Below are 19,789 nucleotides of genomic sequence, written 5' to 3'. Positions count from 1 at the left end.
TTCCTCCTCACTTCCTGATAACCACAATCTCTTTTATGTTCCTATAGACTTGCTTATTTGGGGGCATTTCATGTAATTGGAATAATACACTATGTGGTTTCTTGTGGCTGGCTTATTTTCACTCAGCATATTATCTTGGAGAGTTATGCGTGTTTTAGCTTACATCAGCATTTCATTCCTTTACACAGTTATGTAATGTTCCATTGAGTGGTTACACCACATTTTATCCACTCTCCATGTCTGAATTATTTCTACTCTTTGGCTATTATGAATGATGTTTCAAGTAGTTATCTTTTTTAAATTTTATTTATTATTTTTATTTTATGTATATGCGTGTATTGCCTGCATGTAGGTAGGTGCACCGTGTTGTGCAGTGCCCGCAGAGGTCAGAAGAGACTATTGGATCTCCTGGAACTGGAGTTATAGACAGTTGTTAGCTGCCATGTGGGTGCTGGGATTCTAACTCGGGTCTTCTGCAAGAACAACCAGTGTTCTTAACCACTGAGTCATCTCTCCAGCCCCCTCAAGTAGTTATCTTTTAATTAATCAAATATTTGCTAAGTGCATGTTCTATTTCAACTGTTGCCTAGGTGTTTTGGATTAACACAAGACCATGTCCTTTCCTGTACAATAACTTAACTTAGAGGGGATAAATCACACATGGACAGATACCTACAATACCATATCACATGGCAGATGGGGTGCTGTGTTTGGAGCAGTCTGTTTTAGCTAGTGGTGGCCAGACAGATTACGTACTGGGCCTTGAAGGATATGTTTGTCAGGTTGGAGCAGGGCATCTTAAACATGGCATGTATAAGAACATGGGACGTCAGTGGATAAGAAAACAGTTTTCCCTTGTGTAGGGGAGATGCTAGAAATGAAGCTGAGAGATATCTAAATATTCATAGCAGACAAAGTGTCAGATACATAAACAGTTGGCGGTAATGGCTCCCCAGACAACCTTCAGTTCAGATTCCCTTTTCTATGCCTGATTGTAATTCTCTCACATATTCAGGTGACCAACACACAGATATTCCAGCTGCAGTTTCATTCTGGATTCATACCACTGGACACGACAGTTTTAAAGTTCACCAAGTAAGTGCTATTTGGACCAGAGTTCTTCAAGCTTAGCTACGAAGCAGTGAGTCTCCATAGGACCACGCTGCGGTCTCCAGGGTCCTGTACTATGAACTGCTGAGTGTGGCTTCACCACACAGAGAGGCTACATGCATTTGAAATCTTTCAGTTAAATGTAATTTGTCTTAAGAATGGGTGTTTGGGAAATGGCTGAAGAGTTGAGTATGTACTGCTCTTCCAGAGGACCCAGATTCAGTTCCCAGCACCCATGTTGGGCAACTCACAGCCACCTATAAATTCTAATTCCAGGGGATCTGGTTCCCTCTTCTGGCATCCGTGGGCACCTGCATGTATGTGGTGCACATATACACACCCAGGCACGTACACATACACATAAAATAAGTCTTTAAAAAAAGAAGTGCAAATGGATCAAAGAGTTCTATAAAGATCTAAAATTCCATATAAGGGAGAAAAAAGAAACAAAAGATTACTTCCTTGTGCCTTTGTATCTGTGAATGCCTGTGTTTCCAATAGAAACAGCATTTTAACACTGGGACAGTATGAACACTGGCCCTTCATGATGGGTGCCTGGCCACAGCACGAGGGCCTGGCTAGACTAGATTTGACTGGCAGTTAAATCTAGTGGCCAGGGAACCCAGGGCATGGCAAAGGCTAGGATGATGGAGGTAGTTCTTGGAACCTGGAGAGTGGGAGGGCTTTGAAGGGTTCAGGAATTCACAGGCTCAGGAGGGGCTTTGGAGCTGTCTCTCTACTTTAATGACCAACCGTTTGCCATGGCAGTGCCTACTGATCAGGTCTTTAAACTGCTTTTCTTGTTGCTTTTATTAATATGTGCAGCAGTAGCCAAGGAATCTGTGCAAGTCTTATTCTCCTGTTTTCTCTGGATGAGGAAACTGAGACACAGAAAAGTAAAGTAATATCTAGTTAATGATTGAATCATTAACTTGAGACCTAGAAACAAGTCTCAAGTTAAACTGAAGTCAGCCCAAGACGGTTTCTGTGTTGACCATCTGCCAATTCTACTGTTCTTTGCTGGTGTTATTCTTTCTCTTAGGCCTGAGTTGGATGCATGTGATGCACCAGAAAAATATCCTCAGCTGTTCCAGGTGACACTGGATATAGAAGTACAGCCCAACGACAAAGTGATAGACTTGACCCCACCGTGGGAGCATTACTGCACAAAGGACGTGAACCCCAGCATCCTCTTCTCCTCTCAGCAGGAGCATCAGGACACTCTGGCTTTAGGGGGTATGAGCCACCTGCTGGTTTTGGTTTTCAGGATGAAGCCTCTGTGTTACTTACCATGTCACTTCATTTCCTCTGCTTCATTGATGCTACGCGACCTTCTGTCTTATAGGTCAGGCTCCAGCAGATCTCCCTCCGGACCATCCCAGGCATCTTGGGCAAGGCGGCTTCTTTGCCTCTCTCTGTTGGCAAGGTACATCAAAGCACTTAAGTTAGATGATTAAGTGATTCAGTTCTGTGGTTGTTTTATAAAAACAATCCTTGAAATGAAGCAACCTAAATCAAAAGTTCCTGTGTGCCTCATTTCATATCCTTCCCCTCATTTGTTTTCTGTATCAGGGTTCTTCCTGGCTTTCAAATCCACGAGTGCTCAGACTGACCAGAAAGCCAACTTAGGCTAACTTCTTTCTTCCCCTGCACTGTGTTCTGGGCCACATCTTCTAAGACAATTGAAATGTATGTTCTGAGATCTTCCTTTAGGCTGCCGATAACTCAGAGACACACAGCACTCAGTTTTCTGCCTTCGAGCAAATATTCGAAAAAAAGTCAAGTGACGCCTTGTCTGGCATGCTGTGGCAAGGCAGGGCAGGACTTGCCCTGGTGTGGTGAAGGCAGTCAGCTGGTCTGGCTCTCTGTTAGTTGCTATAACAACCCTTGTTTCAATCAGGGCTCTGTCACTGTTCTCTTTTCTCCCATACCTGAAGGCTTTTCCCGAATCCTCAACATAGCGCTTTTTAGACTGCTGTCTTCAAGACTGCCATTGGCATTAGTCAACAACACTGGCCGTTTTTGCTTTAAAGTTTGCTGAGGTTAGCTGCAAAATGTGCTGTAGAATTGAGTAGTCAGGACTACATAACAGTGGTGGGGATCTGGCTTCTGGAATGGCTTAGTTAACATTCTCTTGATCGACCTTTCTCTGATGTATGATATAAGACAGTATTCCCACAGTCTATAGAAATTTTCAGTGTTTAGTTAAAAAATTTATTCATAGAAGTCCTTTGGATTGAAAGGCTTTTGAAAAATGGAACAGAAGCTTCTCAGACTTGGAAAGCCCACCAGATGCAGCTTTTGGGTGGGTCTACAGCCTCTTCATATTTCTTATCTTGAATGGCTTTTAATAAAGCTTTACTCTGACCTTCCCATGCGATGCTAGTAACTTAGAAATGATTCTGTAGGCATGGAGAGCTTTCAGCACTGATGAAAGCTCTTATCTGTTTGGGAATGCAAAACTTTTGCATTTCGTGAAGATATGTAAGCCGTATATTGCTTTACAGCCCCAGCGGCATCTCAGATAACAACCTGCAATCAGACATCAATATTTCTGCAGTGGAACATATAAATAATAATCCTGAGTGAGGCAACTGAAGCCTTCGGGCATTGTTAAAACTCCTTCGGGAGATGTGTAAGCAGCTTTCATCCCCTTCTCCCTTGTTCCCAATGATAATCCAAGATACCACACCACCATAGTTCACTGTCGGCCTCCCCTCGGCCCGAACTTATCCCCACAGTTCACCCTGGGGAACCAATGAGGTTATTGGACTTATTTACAGAGCAGTGGGTGAAGGGTTACTTACAGGAGTGTGGGTGCTCCCTTTATAACACTGTATTAGAAAGTTTTTACCCAGCATGGATGATGGCTTCCCTGTAGCCCCATAAATGGAGCCCCAGCACCTCCTTTAGTCTTCCTCAGTCCATAAAGTCTAGCCCTTCCTGGAAGTCATGTATAATTAGTGGTTGACTACTCAGGCAAGTGTCTCATGACCCTCCCAACCCCTCCTTCCATGAGAGAAGGTCAACAGTCAACAAGTCCAGATATGATGATCTTTTGCAACCGGGAAGATGGCGTCTGTCTGTCTTGAAGGGCAGTGCTGTTCAATAGCAGACATTCTCATATGTCATTCTGATCAGATTCTTCTCCCAAGTTTTCACCACACTTAGGGCAGCCTTGACCTGTTTGCAGGTCTTTGTGTTTTAAAGTTGGGCTTCACAAGTGTAAACCTATGCCTGATTTAGTAGGTGGGCCTGTCTGTCATGCAAAGTGCTATGGAAAGATGGTCTCAGTGGGGCCTGGAAAGCCAGCTACTTGATCTCCATTCCTCTCCAGCAGAAACATCTTTCCTAAGACCAATTTATGTGGCAGATATTTCTTTTTGGGGATGATAGGAGGGCTGTCAGGGGCAGAGCCATCTCATCCCATTTACTTCGTGTGGGAGTCGTTTCTGCTTCAGGCCAGTGGAGAAGTAAAAGCTAGCAAAGCTAGGCATTACTGCAGTTGTTCTCCATGGCACCAAGCACAGTGCCGGAGATCAGCTTTTAGATGACACTGCTGTTGATCTGAGCTCTTTTCAATGTCATCTCATGTCATTTTTACAGCAGCTGTGAATTCTGTACTATTCATTGCCCGTTTCGCTGAGGAACAAACCAAGGCTCAGAGAAGTCAAGTAACATGCTCAGTGTTGCAGAGCCAGTGAGGGGTGGAGCTGGGGTTCAGTCCTAGGTCACCTGACCCCAGAGTTTCTCCTTTTAGCACCTGTGCTGTATTCCCTTGCAGACATTGAGCAAACAGCTGAGAATGCTCTTAACTACACTCAGTGTCCCATCGGTAAGGGCCTGAAAGCACTGTCTACTCACAACTAGATCCTTTACTCTTTCAGGAATAATGTACAGATACTGTAACAAAACCCACCTCACCCAGTGGTCAGTCACCAATCATTTATTTGCATACCGGCCTTCCTTAGATCAGAAATCAGAGAAGTCGTTCTGTGAGGAGGACCACGCTGCCCTGGTGAATCAGGAAAGTGAGCAGTCGGATGATGAACTTCTGACCCTCTCCAGTCCGCATGGCAATGCCAATGGTGACAAGCCTCATGGAGCCAAGAAGCCCAGTAAAAAGCAACAGGAGCCAGCTGCCCCTCCTGCCCCCGAGGAGGTGGACCTTCTGGGCCTGGAAGGGTCTGATGTGAGCACGAACTTCTCTCCACTGGCGGCTCCTCCCAGCAATTCTGAACTGCTGAGTGACCTGTTTGGGGGAGGAGGTACCACTGGCCCTGCCCAAATGGGACAGGCAGGGGTGGAAGATGTGTTTCACCCTAGTGGACCTGCATCTGCGCAGTCAACACCTCGCCGTGGAGCCACCTCTGCCTCAGCATCGCCAACCCTACGAGTGGGAGAAGGTAATTTTTCCCATGTTTCTCCGTACGTCTGAAATTTGAGTTATAACTTTTGGGTCAGTAAGCAGAACTGAAGTGTTGATAAGCTGGACTTTTCCCATTTCTTTGAAATCAGAAAAGGGAAAATACAAATAATGGTAGAAAAGTGTAGGAAGTCCCAACTGCCTAGGCATGTAAAATCCCGTAGGAGCTTTCTCCCAGAGCTCATTCTTCAGCTTCTTCTAAGGTTGTAGGTAGGTCTTGGTTTGGGAAGACTGGTTGGGGGCCTCCTTGTGAGAATGGGAGTCAGAATCACAGGGCAGGGGCTGGAGAGATGTCTCAGCAGTTAAGAGCACTGGCTGCTCTTGCAGAGAACCCAGGGTTCAGTTCCCAGCACCCACATGGAGGCTAACAGCTGTCTGTAACTCCAGTTCCAGGGAATCCAATGCCCTCTTCTTCATAGGCATTGGATGACATGGGTGCATTTACATACATGCAGGCAAAGTATTATCACATAAAATAAAAATAAACAAAATTCAGGCTCACAGAGCATAGGTGTTGTTTCAAGTTCCTGTATAGCATATTGATGAAGGCCGAAGGTAATCCCAGGAGCTCAAGTCCTACTCCATGGCTGTTTCCTCTGTACTTTGCTTTCTGTCATCTAGTTCAAATTCATCGGAGTGAATAAATGCTCTGTCAGGAAAACAAAATTCCCAAGATCTAAGACAGCATAGTATTCCACAGTTGAGTGTTAAGACACACCATCCTAAGTGAGGTTTAATCATTTAAGTCATTGTAGTCCTGTCCTGATAGTTGTGTTCCAGTGTCAGAGCTAGAAGGGGCTGTGGACATCAGTTAATTCTGCCTATGAAGTCATAGATGTATTGATTGATTTGTCTCAGTATACCCAACTGTTACTGGCAGATCGAGATCTATGACTCAAGTATTCTGTCCCCCAAAAAGGAAATCCCAAGGCTAGAATTAATGGCCTACTTTTAAATCTCAAGACTGAAACTTAACTATCTGGATAGCCTTATTAAAGACTCCTAACTTCCTTAGTTGGGGGTAATACCTATGGACATTATTGTAGAGACTAAATCTCAGGCTCTTGTAATAGTCACATTTCACTTTAGTTATTCAGAGTGTTCCAAGTAATCTAAGGAGACTTTGATGTCTTCCACTAATTAGCTTTAACCCAGAAACAGACAGATTAACCCATTGTCGTTACAGTCACCCTGAAAACCGCAGTGTTTTTCTGTTCAGAGAGGAGGTCTTTTGAGTACTAAGTGAGATAAGGAATGTGCATCAAAGAATAAATTGTCTGAAACACAGTAGGCCCCACTGCTATCTCACGAGGCTGATCTGCTGCCCAGCAGCTGTTAGGAGAGCATTGTGCCAACGAAGTCATAGCTATAAACTTGTGAAATCGTATGTCTTACTGCATCATGAGAGTGGGAAGTGTTTGCTAACTGGTTTGATTCTCAGCTTCTATTCCTAGACTGGGTCAGCCTCACTCCAGGAAGCAAATAGTCATCAGCTTGATGTGCACAGATTTGGAAGTGACAGCTCACTTTAGGTAGATCAAGCAGGTTTTGTTCCTTGCTTAGTGATAATAGTTGAGAGGGTAGTTATCTCCACACAGCTTAGTGATTTCCATCACATTCATTTTATGACTGATGCTTGTGGGAAATGCATGGAATTTGGAGTCAAAAGATTTGAATGTGAATGTTCTGTGTTAGTATTTTCTGAATCTTGAACCAGAGCAAGTTTCTGAGTTCTTTTTTTCCTAAATCTGTTTCATCATGTATTGAGTGAAGATAACACTTGTTTGCCAGGAAGAAATTGAGGACCACCTGAGGTCTTCTTGCAAAAGCAACATAGCCCTTGGGAAGATGCAGCAGTGTATTGCTGGCAGCTGTAACCTTCTGCCACTTCCTTCCAAGTTCATGCACGATCTTTCTCACTTAGATATGGATCTGGTTTGCAGTAGGCTGCTGAGAGTCAGTGTTTTCAAAAATGCTTGAGTTCTATGAACTCGAGACGTGATGAGCTCAGCTCTTTGCACTTATCTCATTTTGCCCCCTCTTTTTAGCTTTCAAGTGAGCTGGAGATCACTTAAAAATGAAATTAATACAAAACTTACTCAATGGTATTTTTTCTTTCTTTTGAGACAGGGTCCCATGTAGCTTAGGCTGACCTTGAACTCAACACGTAGATCAAGATGACCTTGAACTTCTGACTCTCACGTCTCCACCTCCCAAGTGTTGGGATTTCAGGCGTGTACCACCATGACTTTGCGGTACTAGGGATCAAACAGATCGCTTCATGTAGGCTAGGCAAACTCTCTACCAACTGATCTTTATTTTCAGCCCTCTCAGTGGAATTTTCTACTATTCATCTAAAATTTTTTTTAAGAATTTCATACATGAGTACTGTACATTTTTACTCTTCCCCCTTCAACTCCTCCTGTGCCTCCCAACTCCTTCTTCTTCTTTAATTATTTTTGTTATCTGCTATTCATCTTAATAGCAAGGCCCCTGCCTGATATTTGCCCATTCATTCATTTTATATGAACATTCATACTAAGCAGAGCTTAGTCACTAAATCCCTGAGGCCTAGACATGGTTTTGGGAAAATCAGGGATTCATCTGTGTTGATCTTATCTTTTCAGCTAGTCTGTAACCACGATTGCCTGGTTTTGTTTTATTAAGACTTTCAAAGCTGGGCTGGGGAGATGTTCAGCGGCTAAAAGAGCTTGCCGTGCAAGTGTAAGTGCCAGAATTTGAATCCCCAGAAACTACATAGTAGTTAGATGTGCTGCATTACTAGCCCTTCTGTGAACAGGAAGGAGGCAGAGAAAGAGAAACCCTGGGGCTCTCAGGCCAGCTAGCCTGGCGTGTGCAGCAGAAAACAGTGAAACAGATCCTGCCTCAAACAAAGTAGGTGCTTAGGACAGACATCCACACATTGTGGTAGATATATGCCTGCATTCACACACATGAATTTGCACAGACATGCACATACACATACATAGACACACACATGCACACACAATTTCTAAAGGCTAATGGGAATCTCATTTATAGCTATGTCTTTTCAAATAAATAAATAAGCCCAGACTCCTTTGTCTACAAAGGTGAAATTATTCTTGTGGTCAGAAATCCTTGGGACCCACCATTAGTCTTGGAGGAAGTGATACCGGTAGGAAAGGCCTGTGGGGCAGGCCAGGAGGCAGACATTGTCCTGATCTTCCAAGTATTTAGTAAGGCAATAATGATACCTCTTCAATATTTATAGAACGAATAACTTACAGGACAAAGAAATGCATTTTCCCTTTGTTTTCTAGGTGCCACCTTTGACCCATTTGGAGCCCCGGCTAAGCCATCAGGTCAGGACTTGCTGGGCTCCTTCCTGAGCACATCCAATGCTTCTAGTGACCCCTTTCTGCAGCCCACCAGAAGTCCTTCTCCTACAGTGCACGGTAAGAAAGTCTTTTCTGTTGTGTTCAGTGGAGAACTTTTCCACAAGATATCACTACATGCTCAGATGTAAAAGCATCCCCTCCCGAGTGTGTGTGTGCGCGCGCGCGCGCGCGCGCGTGTGCGTGCGTGCGTGCGTGCGTGCGTGCGTGTGTGTGTGTGTGTGTGTGTGTGTGTGTTTCTGGGAAAAGCTATATAATGTATCTCTCCTTTGGAAATGAACAATTCATTAACATATAAACTGGAATTTTTTTACAGAAAAAAAGTCTGTTTAAGTTAGTTTTACTTGATCATCTTAAAATCATTTGACTGTGGAGTTCTGTCCCACTAAATTTTCTCCTTCCCGTTCTCTGTTTGACCCGCCCTCACACTCTTCAGGATCTCATGCTCCTGATGCAAGTAGACAAATCACGTAATACATCTTTAACTGAATTTTGCATATTTTATACCTTTGGGAGGAGGGAGCAGATAAATTTACAAAGAAAGAACACCCGCTCTGTGCGGCTCAGCCCACAGTTCTGGTTCGCTTTTGCCCAAGGTCTGCCTCATCTCACATCCCCACACGCCCACTTAGCCCCACAGAGTTCCATGAGGGGTTCATGCGGTCCTTGCGAGGTCCTCCAGTGCCCCACGGGGTCCAGGGCAGGCTAGCTCGCCTGCTTCCTGTTCTCTGCTTCCCTGAATGGCACCAATTCCTCCTCCTTTCACTCCAATCTCTGGCATGCTAGTCTCCACCCTTCTTCCCAGGGTGCCCTGCGCTCACCTGTGGCTCTTCAGAGGAAGTCCCAGAGGAATAAATCATTTTTGGGCTACAAATTATGTTCCTTTCTACAGTAGAGATGCACACACAGAAGCACAAGCCATCATTGATAAGTATGTGATTATTTTATGAGCCAATGGGAAAAAATGCTGCCACTTTTAATTAATTGGAAGATACAGCATAGTTGCAGAAATCTTTGAAATGTGGAAAAGCAGGATTCTTAAATTAATAAAGTATATTAGAATTCTATAAAATTAGCATTCCCTAGAGTGATGTGGGATATACCACACTGGTATGTGGGGGCTCTTAGTCTAGTTGTTAGCTACTAGTCATGCATGGATATAGAATTTGAGATGTGGCTGCTCTGTTTGAAATGTGCTCCAAGTATAAGATAAAGGCCAGAATCCAAAGCTTAGTATACATAAAAAGAATACAAAATATCTTCATGTTTTCATAACAGTCACTCCTTAAAATAATATTTGGGTTGCATTGCTGAATAAATTAATTATATTGCTAATAAAATTAATTTTACTGATATCTTTTTACTCTTTGAAAATGACTGCTATATTGTCAGATTACACTACTTAGAACTGGACCTGAGTGAGAAACAAATGGGTTGGAGCCAAATTGGAGCGCTTTCCTGATGTTGAAAGCACTGAACTGGTCTTAACCCAGGCAGTGATGTGTTTCTGAAGATACCCTGAGCTTGCCTGGACAGTACAGTCAGTCATCATCTCGAGTGTGTGGAAGCCATGCACATACAAAGGGAGGATGAGTTATGTAGCATTGGTCAAACTCCTACTTGGCCAAGCCCAGAAATCAGAAATCAACCCAGGGACAATTCTTGGATGCCTTCCAGTTTGTATTTAATCTTGAAATATTTGAAGTGAGTCCATAGGACAGTATTCAAGAAATTCATTTTTCACCCCTAAGTGTCTCCTGATTGGATATGATTATCCACGAAAGGTAATGTGAGGTGTGAGTTAACTTTTTTTTAAAGTTTTTAAAAATGTATTTTATTTATTATTTTGTTTTATGTGTATGAGTGTATTGCCTGCGTGTATGTAAGTGCACCTGTCATACAATGCCTGCAGAGATCAGAAGAGGGCATTAGATCCCCTCGAACTGGAGATACAGACAGTTGTTAGCCACCATGTGGGTGCTGGGAATTGAACCCAGGTCTTCTGCAAGAGCAGCCAGTGAGTGATCTTAACCACTGCCATTTCTCCAGTCCTGTTAATGTTATTTTTGCTTACTGGTTTACATGCCAGGTGTGTCATCTGTGTACTCATAATGGCTCTGTCTCACCCAGAATAAGAACCAACATGGTGCAGACTGGCCACGACCTGTGTAGACTTTGTATACTCCACCACCAAGCCTGGGGCCTCATTTCCTGTATTTTCCTCCCTACTGTCTTCTTGCCAGCTCTCCTGGCCTCTTTGATATTTTTCTGACTGTTATCGCTGCCTCAAATACTGTTCTCTAGACATCCGTGCAGCTAGCGGCTTCGCCTCTTTTGAGTCTTTGTGCAATGTTACCGTTAGTGAGGCTTATTTACTCTGCTCCCTTTCAGTTCACAGCCCGGTGTCTACCCTATTCTTTGTTCTGCTTTCCATTGCACATGCCAACTTCCACTATGCGGGATCATTTGCTTATTTATTGTTTCTGGTTTTTGTTCTTTTTTCACTGAAACTTGAGTCTTAGAAAGGCTGGGTTTGTTCTTTCTTTTGTTCATTAATATATCCCTAGAGCCTGAAAGAATTTCTGGCAAAAAGTTGGTTCTATCTTTCTTTCTAATAGACAAACATGAAACGAATTAACTCAACTTTTCTTATCGAAGTCTTTTTGATCCATAGAAGTCGCCCTTTAAGTTTACTCATTTCTTTGATTTTAATACTTCAAAGTTACTGCTTTGGTAAGAGTACAACCTTTGATATCCCAAGGACACAGGGGGAATTCTTCAGCATGGCACTCTGTATCTAGTTCTGTTTACTTGTTTCTTGCTTTCCTGATTTTTGGTAGTTCTAGGGATCAAACTCAGGTCCTTGCACATACTAGGTAGGCATTTTACCACTGAATGCCATCCTGGCCTAGTTCTCTGCTTCTTATGATCCAATGAAATCATGTTTATCACCTAGTTTATCCAAGTTAGCATTCTTTTGTTTTAGAGCCACATCCTTCATTTTGGTGTGTGTCATGCAGTGTGTAAAGAGAATTTTCCATTATCCTTGCCAGGAAAGCAGTTGCCCTACTGTTTGTGAGATAGTTGTATCAACTCCATGTGGGACAGCACATAGGGACATGCAGATGTCAGCATGAGGAGGCCAAACCCAGATTTCCAGAAGGCATCACCAGTCTCTTCTGAAAATCAAGAGGTACCGCCTTTGAGCTCAACAAATATTTATTGAGCATCTAGTTTTAGAAGAACAGTAATTTGGGATATATTACTAGAAACATAAGTGAACAATTAACCACATAAAAGGCAAAGTACAGCCAGATATGATGGTTCACCCTTGTAATCCATCCCAGTTTGTGGGAGACAGGGGCAGGAAGACCGTCACAATTTCAAGGCCAATTTGGGCTACATGGCAAGTTCCAGGCCAGCAAGGCAAAGATGTAAATATTAGGTAATTACATTATTATTTGTATGTTCTTATCTCTGGAGTATTTGAAGTTTCCTGGGGTAGGGGATAGGAAATGTGTTTCTTGGGTCTTTACTCTCTGAATATGGCAGGTGATTATAGGAATATGTGAGTTTAATTAGTAACAAGATTGAAGATCCAATGCCTCATTTTATATCCTGATGGATATAAGACTGGTATAAGAATGTCAAAGAAACCAGACAGAAAATCTTAGCAAAATTGCCCAATTTCTACCTCAGTTTTCGTGGGTTAGTGTTGAAAATGAGTGGGGAAGAGTAGATGGGAAAGAACCAGCATCTTTGATAATGCTATGAGCTTTGTAATTAATGAACTGATGGGAAGGTACATGATGTGTTGGCAGCAGGTAAATCAAACAAATGACTATGAGGCCTGCAACGCTGATCCTGGTGCCTTGGTCCTTTACTGGGGCGGGGGGTGTTGCAGTCCCATTTATAATGCTAGTTTAGTACTTAAATTTTACTTGTTGACTTTTCTGGGCAAAATCTAGCTAGAGATGCCTTAGGAAGAAATTTTTTCTTACAGCAGAACACCTTTTTGCAATTCTCTGTGGAACTTTGAGAGGTCAGAATGATCTCTTTTGAAGCCGTAATAGGTGTCTTTTGAGTGACAGTAGACATATCCTTGCTACCATCAGAGCGGGTGATACATAGTCACTGCCCAATAAATGCTCTAAATCGCTCATTGTTCTCAATCCCTGTCACAGCAGAGGAGAAAAGAAAATTCCAGTTCTAGTCGATCATGCTTTGGCTCCGTTGTTGGTATAAAGCTAAAGTGAACCCAGTTTAAGGATATTTTTCCTCTTTTCTTATTGTCCAGTGTGTTAATTATAGAGGTGGGATGCATAAAAATGAGTAAGAAAATTTTTGCCTTCAAAGGACCTGAAATTTAACAAAGACAGACACATTCACAAGGATGATTCCAGGTGGGTGGATGTGGAGGTAAAACGAACGTAAGTCCAAGAATGACCTGGTTTCTGCCAGTCTCCTGTGAGCAAGCACAGGTGAAAGGAGAAAGTATCCCCTCTTGCAGAGTGATAAAAACTCAGGGGAGGAATGAATCCACTGTGATACGGAGAAGCCGTGGCAGCCACAGAAGTGATGCTTTATCCCGTGAGAACTCAGAAAAGGGGGTTCTGAGCTGCCCCACCCTCACTCATCTTCTCTCTGTTTGCAGCTTCGAGTACACCCGCTGTGAACGTCCAGCCAGATGTCACTGGAGGTTGGGACTGGCATGCTAAACCAGGTGAAGATTGGAGGCTCATTTTTGTGCACTTGTGACCATGCAAGATGAAATGAATACCTAGAGTATTATGATTCGCTGCTGTGATTTGGCTGGCCTTTCTTTGTTGTTGTTTTTTGAGACAGTCTCCTTATGTAGCTCCAACTGACCTAGAACTCACTATTAGACCAGGCTGGCCTTGATCTCACAGAGATCACCTACCTCTGTCTTCTGAGTTCTGGTATTAAAGGTGTGCGGCAGGCACTGCACCTGGCATTTGGTTGGTCTTTGTAAAGATCCATATTCTGGCAGAGCTTTTCCCAGTGCTTTTGATGACATGACAGAGATACTTACTGTATGTTGTTTAATTTTTCTTATTTAAAAAATTATTTATTTATTTTTATTTTATGTGTATGAGTGTTTTGCCCACATGTAAGTATACCCATATTGCACAATGCCCGTGGAAGTCAGAAGAAGGCATTGGATTCCCTGGAACTGGAGTTATGGACCATTGTTAGCCTCCATGTGGATGCTGGGCTGGGTCTTCTGTAAGAGCAGCCAGTGCTCTTAACCACTGAGTCATCTCTCCAGTCCTTGTTTAATTTTTCTAAGGCTCATCGGCCAAATATCTGTCTCAACAATGCAAGTAGATGGACTTGCTATAACTCTACACTTAGAAACTCTTGGATTTTTGTTGTTGTTGACAAGTCACAGCTTCAGTTTTCATATCTGTGAAATGGGAATAACAACTTTTATTCCACACAGCAGTCTAAGTGAAACAGTGTGGATGAAAAAGTTTCTGGCATAGGCTAGAGATCAAATGAATGTAAATATTCCTTCTTGCTTGGCGACTGGATACTCAGGCAGTGCACTATGACAGCTTTCTGAAGCGCTGGCTATTTTCTTGTTTTCAGGTGGTTTAAAATAAGAGAAGAAGCCCTAACATAAAATTCACCCTTTCTACATACAATGGCATATTGTGCCATATTGGCAATATGGCATATAGCACCATATTGTCACCTACATGTGCTCAGAATTTGTTCATGACTGAAACTCTACATCTACCAAGCAACAGCTCTCAGTTCCCTATCTCCAGCCCCTGGTAACCACTCTCCTATTTTAGATGAGTTTGGCTGTGCGGGTACCTTACAGAAGTGGAACCTTACAGCATTTGGCTTATGTCATTTCACAAAATGTCACAAGGTTCATGCATGTTGTAGCCCATAACAGATTTTCTTTCTTTTTAAGGCTAAAACGTATTTCACTGTACACATGTGCCGATTTTTCTGCCTTTCAGCTGTCAGTGGACGTGCACAATGTGCAATGACTATGCCATGACTTAGATATAGTCCTTAGATATAGTCCCAGAAACGTGTACACTGAGTCAGGTGGGAGTTCTACTTGAACTTTTTGAAGAGCCTTCCTACTACTTTCTGCAGTAACTGTACCGTTTTATATTCCCACCAATAGTGTACAGGGTTCCAATTTCTCCTGTTCTCACCAAGCTGTTATTCTTTCCTTTTTTTGACAATGCCCATCCTCACAGGTGTGAGGTGAAATCTCATTGTCACCTTCACTTGCATTTCTCAAATGATTAGTGATGTTGCAAATCCCTTTATGTGTTGTGGTCATTTGTAAATCTTCATTTGAGAAATGTTTGTTCAAGTACTTGGCCTATTTTGAAGTCATTTGTTAATTTATTGTAAAGTTGTAGGTGCTTTTTATGTACTCTGGGTCAAGTCCCTTATCAGATACATGGTTGGCAAATATTGTTTCCCACTTTATAGTTCATTTTTTTTACTCTGTTGACTATTTTTCTTATTATCCAGAAGTTTTTTTTACCATTCAGTTTGTCTACTCTTTGCTTTTATTGCTGGTGGCTTTGGCATTGCATTGGTTCCTTCTTAAAAAGTTTAAAAACATTGAGGTTAAAAGATGTTAGGTAAGATGCTCAAAGTAACTCAGGATATGGCAGGGCCAGAGTTCCGATCCAGGCCTGACCCCAATCCCACAAGAAAGAGGGAAGTCAGATGACATGAGAGGTAAACATTGGAAATAATGGTTCACATGTATGGCCAGGGAAGAGCACATGCCTGTTCTGTGTTTTATCCTTGCTTCAGGTCACCACTCACCTAAGTCAGGAAATCAGAATTTGAAACTTCTGAAACATTTCCCAACCCTGTCCTGATTTGTCTTAGAGAGAGATCTGAAAGTCTGCATCTCAGAATCCAGCCTCAGGCAACTAACTCATTTTCCTTGGTCTCATTTCCCTTTCAGGAGGTTTTGGAATGGGAAGCAAATCAGCGGCCACCAGCCCAACAGGCTCCTCACATGGCACTCCCACCCACCAAAGCAAGCCCCAGACTCTGGATCCTTTTGCTGACCTGGGGACACTAGGTACAAACTTAGTAGGTCAAAATATAAATAAGAGTTGAGGGTGATGTCATTGGTGGTAGAGATGGAGGCCCAGCTCAGTCATAGACTTCCCTGAATATTTGAAGGACCTTAACTCAGGTAAAACTAGACCCTTGGCTTCAGTAGGTAGCAGCTAAAGTTGGGTTAAGAGAAATAGAGGTGCTCAAAGAAGAAAGCAAGACAGTCCACAGTGAGCTTCTCAGAGAGTCACACACAAGTGTCTTAACACCGGCCTTACATACTATTTTGCTGCCTTTCAAGTTACATCTCAAAGGGTTGTTAAGAAACTTATTTTTCTCCTCTTTTTCAGTAAATGAGGTGATCACGTTACTCTAGAAGTACCCTGGATGGGATTATAATCAGACAAGACAAAACCAGTGACTACTAGGGCTGACAAGGGGTTTGGGGTATGCCTTTTATTATAAAATGGATGAAATCCCTAGAAAATTGCAGTTTAGCCAATGGGAAGGAAGACAAGCCTTGAGCGAATGCTGATTGTTATGGAATTCTTGATTCTCAGTTGGCAAGAAGCTTCAATCAGACTCCTGGGGGAGGGGCTCCTTCGCCTTCCACTCCTGGGGGAGGGGCTCCTTCCCCTTCCACTCCTGGGGGAGGGGCTCCTTCGCCTTGCCCCGGCCCACCATTTTCCCCCCATCTTTATCCTGCCTCAGCTGGAAAGCTTCATGTCTAAATTTGGGTTATCACAAAAAATTGATAGTGTTCCCTGGGACGTAAACTCATGATATTTTAAAGAATATTTTTATTAATTCCTTGAGAACTTTATGTGCTATACTTTGATCATATTCCTCCCTCCTCAGCTCCTCCCATATCCACCTCACTTCCCTACCCACCAACTTTGTGTTGTCCACCCATCCCTATCAAGTCCAATATTCTGAAAGCAGAGAATTTTTTTAAAAAAGAGAAATTACACTGAGGGACATTGGGGGACACAAATTCAACTCTATAGGCATATATATATAATATATATTATGTATGGTAGTAATTAAATTGGGTGGGGGGCAGTAAGGGAGGTGGAGATAGGGGAGGGAAATCTAAATATCAAAATATATTGTATGAAAATCGCAAAAATTCAGTTAAATTTTTAAAAAAAATAAAGCAAGGATTTCTTCACACACAAAAAAATGACATCAAAAACTGGGTTGGAAACAACCTCTATTAATTCATTTCTCCAATGCCTGATTTTGCTTTCATAGCATGAATACAGTTTGCATTTCCAAGAGCATATGACAGTAGGGTGATAGCAAGGTAAGGTGTAGACCGATGGTAAGAGATGAGGCTGTTCCGGTGGGGTTTGTGTCCTGTGGTGCCGGATTTGCGGAAACTTGCTGTGAAGGTTCTGGGTGCTCCTTGCACTGTTCGTCTTCTTCCCTCTCAACTCCATTGCTCTCTGGTCAGTCTGTGAAACTCTATACAGAATATAGAGTTTCCGCATCACGTTTCAGAGCGTTTGTTTTCACTATAAGTTGATGGTGTTTTAGGGTGGGTATGTATTCCATGAACAAGGGAAGTTGGGAAGTACTGGGTTCAGTGGATTTGGGATAGTGTAAGAACTTTTGAGACTTAATGCCCAGGGTTCTCAAAGACATTTTTCCAAGGAACTTCTTTTCAATAAACTTATCTGACTATATGTTCCAAAGCCATTTCTTCTTTCCTTCTTTTGAGCAATGTAGCATTCTTAAGTAAGGCTGAAATAACCTGGCACAAAAATTTGCCTTGGCCATGCAGACAGTCTGTTTTCTCATACAGGCCTACTGAGGTACTGGGAGCCAATTTATCTAAGAGAGAATTCAGGGAATGTGTGCCAATAATTGTGTTAGAATTGTGACTTTCCATTCTGTACTCTTTAGACTACTTTCTCTTTTTAAGAACTCTAAATATTATTTTAATCTGTCATCTCTCCCTGTGTGTATCTTTTCAAGTGTTAAATTAATAACACTAAGTCAGATTTTGTTTAAAACAAGATCTCAGCTAGCTATGTTGATACATGCCCATATCCTAGCACTCAGGAGATGGAGGCAAGAAGATTCTGAGTTGGAGACCAACCTGGGCTACATAGCAACGTTGAGACCAGTCTGATATACATAGTGAGATCTTGTCTTAAAAACAAAATAATAGAACATTCAGGAAGATGGCAGATGACACCTAGGCATGGTTTGTCACAGTCTCTAAGGAATAATCTGGGGAAAGCTGAAAAAACAGTTATCAGAAGATTAACAGGTCATTCCAAAGAGCTAGGAAAAATGGTCATACCAAGGGCAGTGGTAAAATTAGCAGAGGAGACACTAGGGAAATCCCTCACTCCTTAGCACTGGGTACCTGGCACCTGCCAGTACAGAAGCTAGACATCATTTCAAAAAGACCCGTGTTGTGTTGGTAGATGGGCATCTGGAGACATCTGTGAGCACACTGTCGGGAAATTCAGCCCAAGCGATTGTGTGCTAAAACCTATCCTCTAGAGTACTCCCAGGCCATAGGGAAAGAAGCTTTGAATCAGGATCACACAGCATCGATCCAGCTGGAAACCTGGTGGGAACAGCGTCTGCAGGGACACTTTCACACAGACTCTGAACAGTGTGCCGGGCTTTATGAAGGGTTACACGGGGCAGGAGGTGGGTGCAGCATTTGCAACCAAAGTCCTGAAGGAAAGACCAGAGGCACCAACATCTAAAGCTCCACCCATGAAGCACCATGCACAGACTGAACCAAGATCTGTCATCTATTCCAAAGAAAGACTCGGGAAGGAGAACAGGATCATCCACTGCAGAGGAACTGCCAAGGGTGAGAAAGCTTATAGGAGCTAGAGATTGGACACTGAAGGACTCATGTGTCAATCAGCAATCAGGCTAGGTGTTTTTCATATGCTATATCCCCATCCAGTTCTCTCTCCTCTCCACATCTATTCCCATCATATTTAACACCTGGTATTGATGTAGCCGGCCGGTGTGGTCCTGCTCTGCTCTTGCTCTACATTGCTCCCCCTCCCCACTCCTTACTTTTCATTTTCCTCCCACCTCCTGAGATATGGGGCTTTGCTACTTTATCTGCATTATTGAGGAGCATATGGTTACATCTCTCTTTTCAGTCTCCCCTTAGCCCAAACTCCCTGGTCTCCACACCTCTTGTTCCCACCATTCTTTCTTGTTCCCCTCCTCTGCTTGCTCTGTCACCCCAACTAATCCTTAGTCTGATCTCTTTTCTTTTCCTTTCCACTCATACCCACAGTAACTAATATATTACTACATACAGCACTATCAGTGAATGATTGACCTTTAAGAGGTGATTGTTTTTTAGTTGGCTGTTATAATATTTCCAGAGTGGGCTTCCACCTGGATAGTGACCATTGTTGCAGACAGTATTCTACTTTCAGGGAGGTAGTGGGGATCAAGCCTGGTGCCCTGAGTACTAGCCTTACAGAGGAAAATGGCACCTCAACCATACTGCAGCCTAGTCTTACTCAAACATTGCAAATGCTTCCACTGAAAGAATAAAGGTGACTTATATTTAAAAGGAAAATCAACCAGTGACCTAACTTGGGGTGGCCAAGTAACAAAACCACAAAAAGCATGAAAAACCAAGACAACATGTATCCTCCTAAACTTACCAATCCCACAGTAATGGCCCCAATGAGGACGAATAAGATGAAATTCCAGACGTAGAATTCAAAAGACTGGTTATAATTATGCATTGAAATTAAAGAGGACACAAACTCCTGAATGAACCCCAAGAAACCACAAAGAGCTA

At 42.7% G+C, this 19,789-nt stretch overlaps 1 protein-coding gene across 3 annotated transcripts in view; it reads left to right on the top strand.

Annotated features, from left to right (window-relative positions):
• Dnajc6 (DnaJ heat shock protein family (Hsp40) member C6) overlaps positions 1-19,789 on the top strand; it is a 178,655-nt gene that overhangs the window by 139,952 nt on the left and 18,914 nt on the right. For all 3 annotated transcript variants that reach the window (XM_008831060.3, XM_008831061.3, XM_008831059.3), the window contains 7 exons: positions 1,016-1,095; positions 2,153-2,346; positions 2,456-2,536; positions 5,082-5,516; positions 8,839-8,973; positions 13,568-13,636; positions 15,890-16,009. In XM_008831060.3, the coding sequence (XP_008829282.1) occupies positions 1,016-1,095; positions 2,153-2,346; positions 2,456-2,536; positions 5,082-5,516; positions 8,839-8,973; positions 13,568-13,636; positions 15,890-16,009 (1,114 nt within the window). The remainder of the gene's footprint in view (positions 1-1,015; positions 1,096-2,152; positions 2,347-2,455; positions 2,537-5,081; positions 5,517-8,838; positions 8,974-13,567; positions 13,637-15,889; positions 16,010-19,789) is intronic.

The sequence above is a fragment of the Nannospalax galili genome, unplaced genomic scaffold, assembly GCF_000622305.1.
Source record: "Nannospalax galili isolate Female #2095 unplaced genomic scaffold, S.galili_v1.0 scaffold553, whole genome shotgun sequence".
NCBI lineage: Eukaryota > Metazoa > Chordata > Mammalia > Rodentia > Spalacidae > Nannospalax > Nannospalax galili.
Note: the sequence above shows the minus strand (reverse complement) of the source record. Positions and strands in the feature narration are given on the sequence as shown.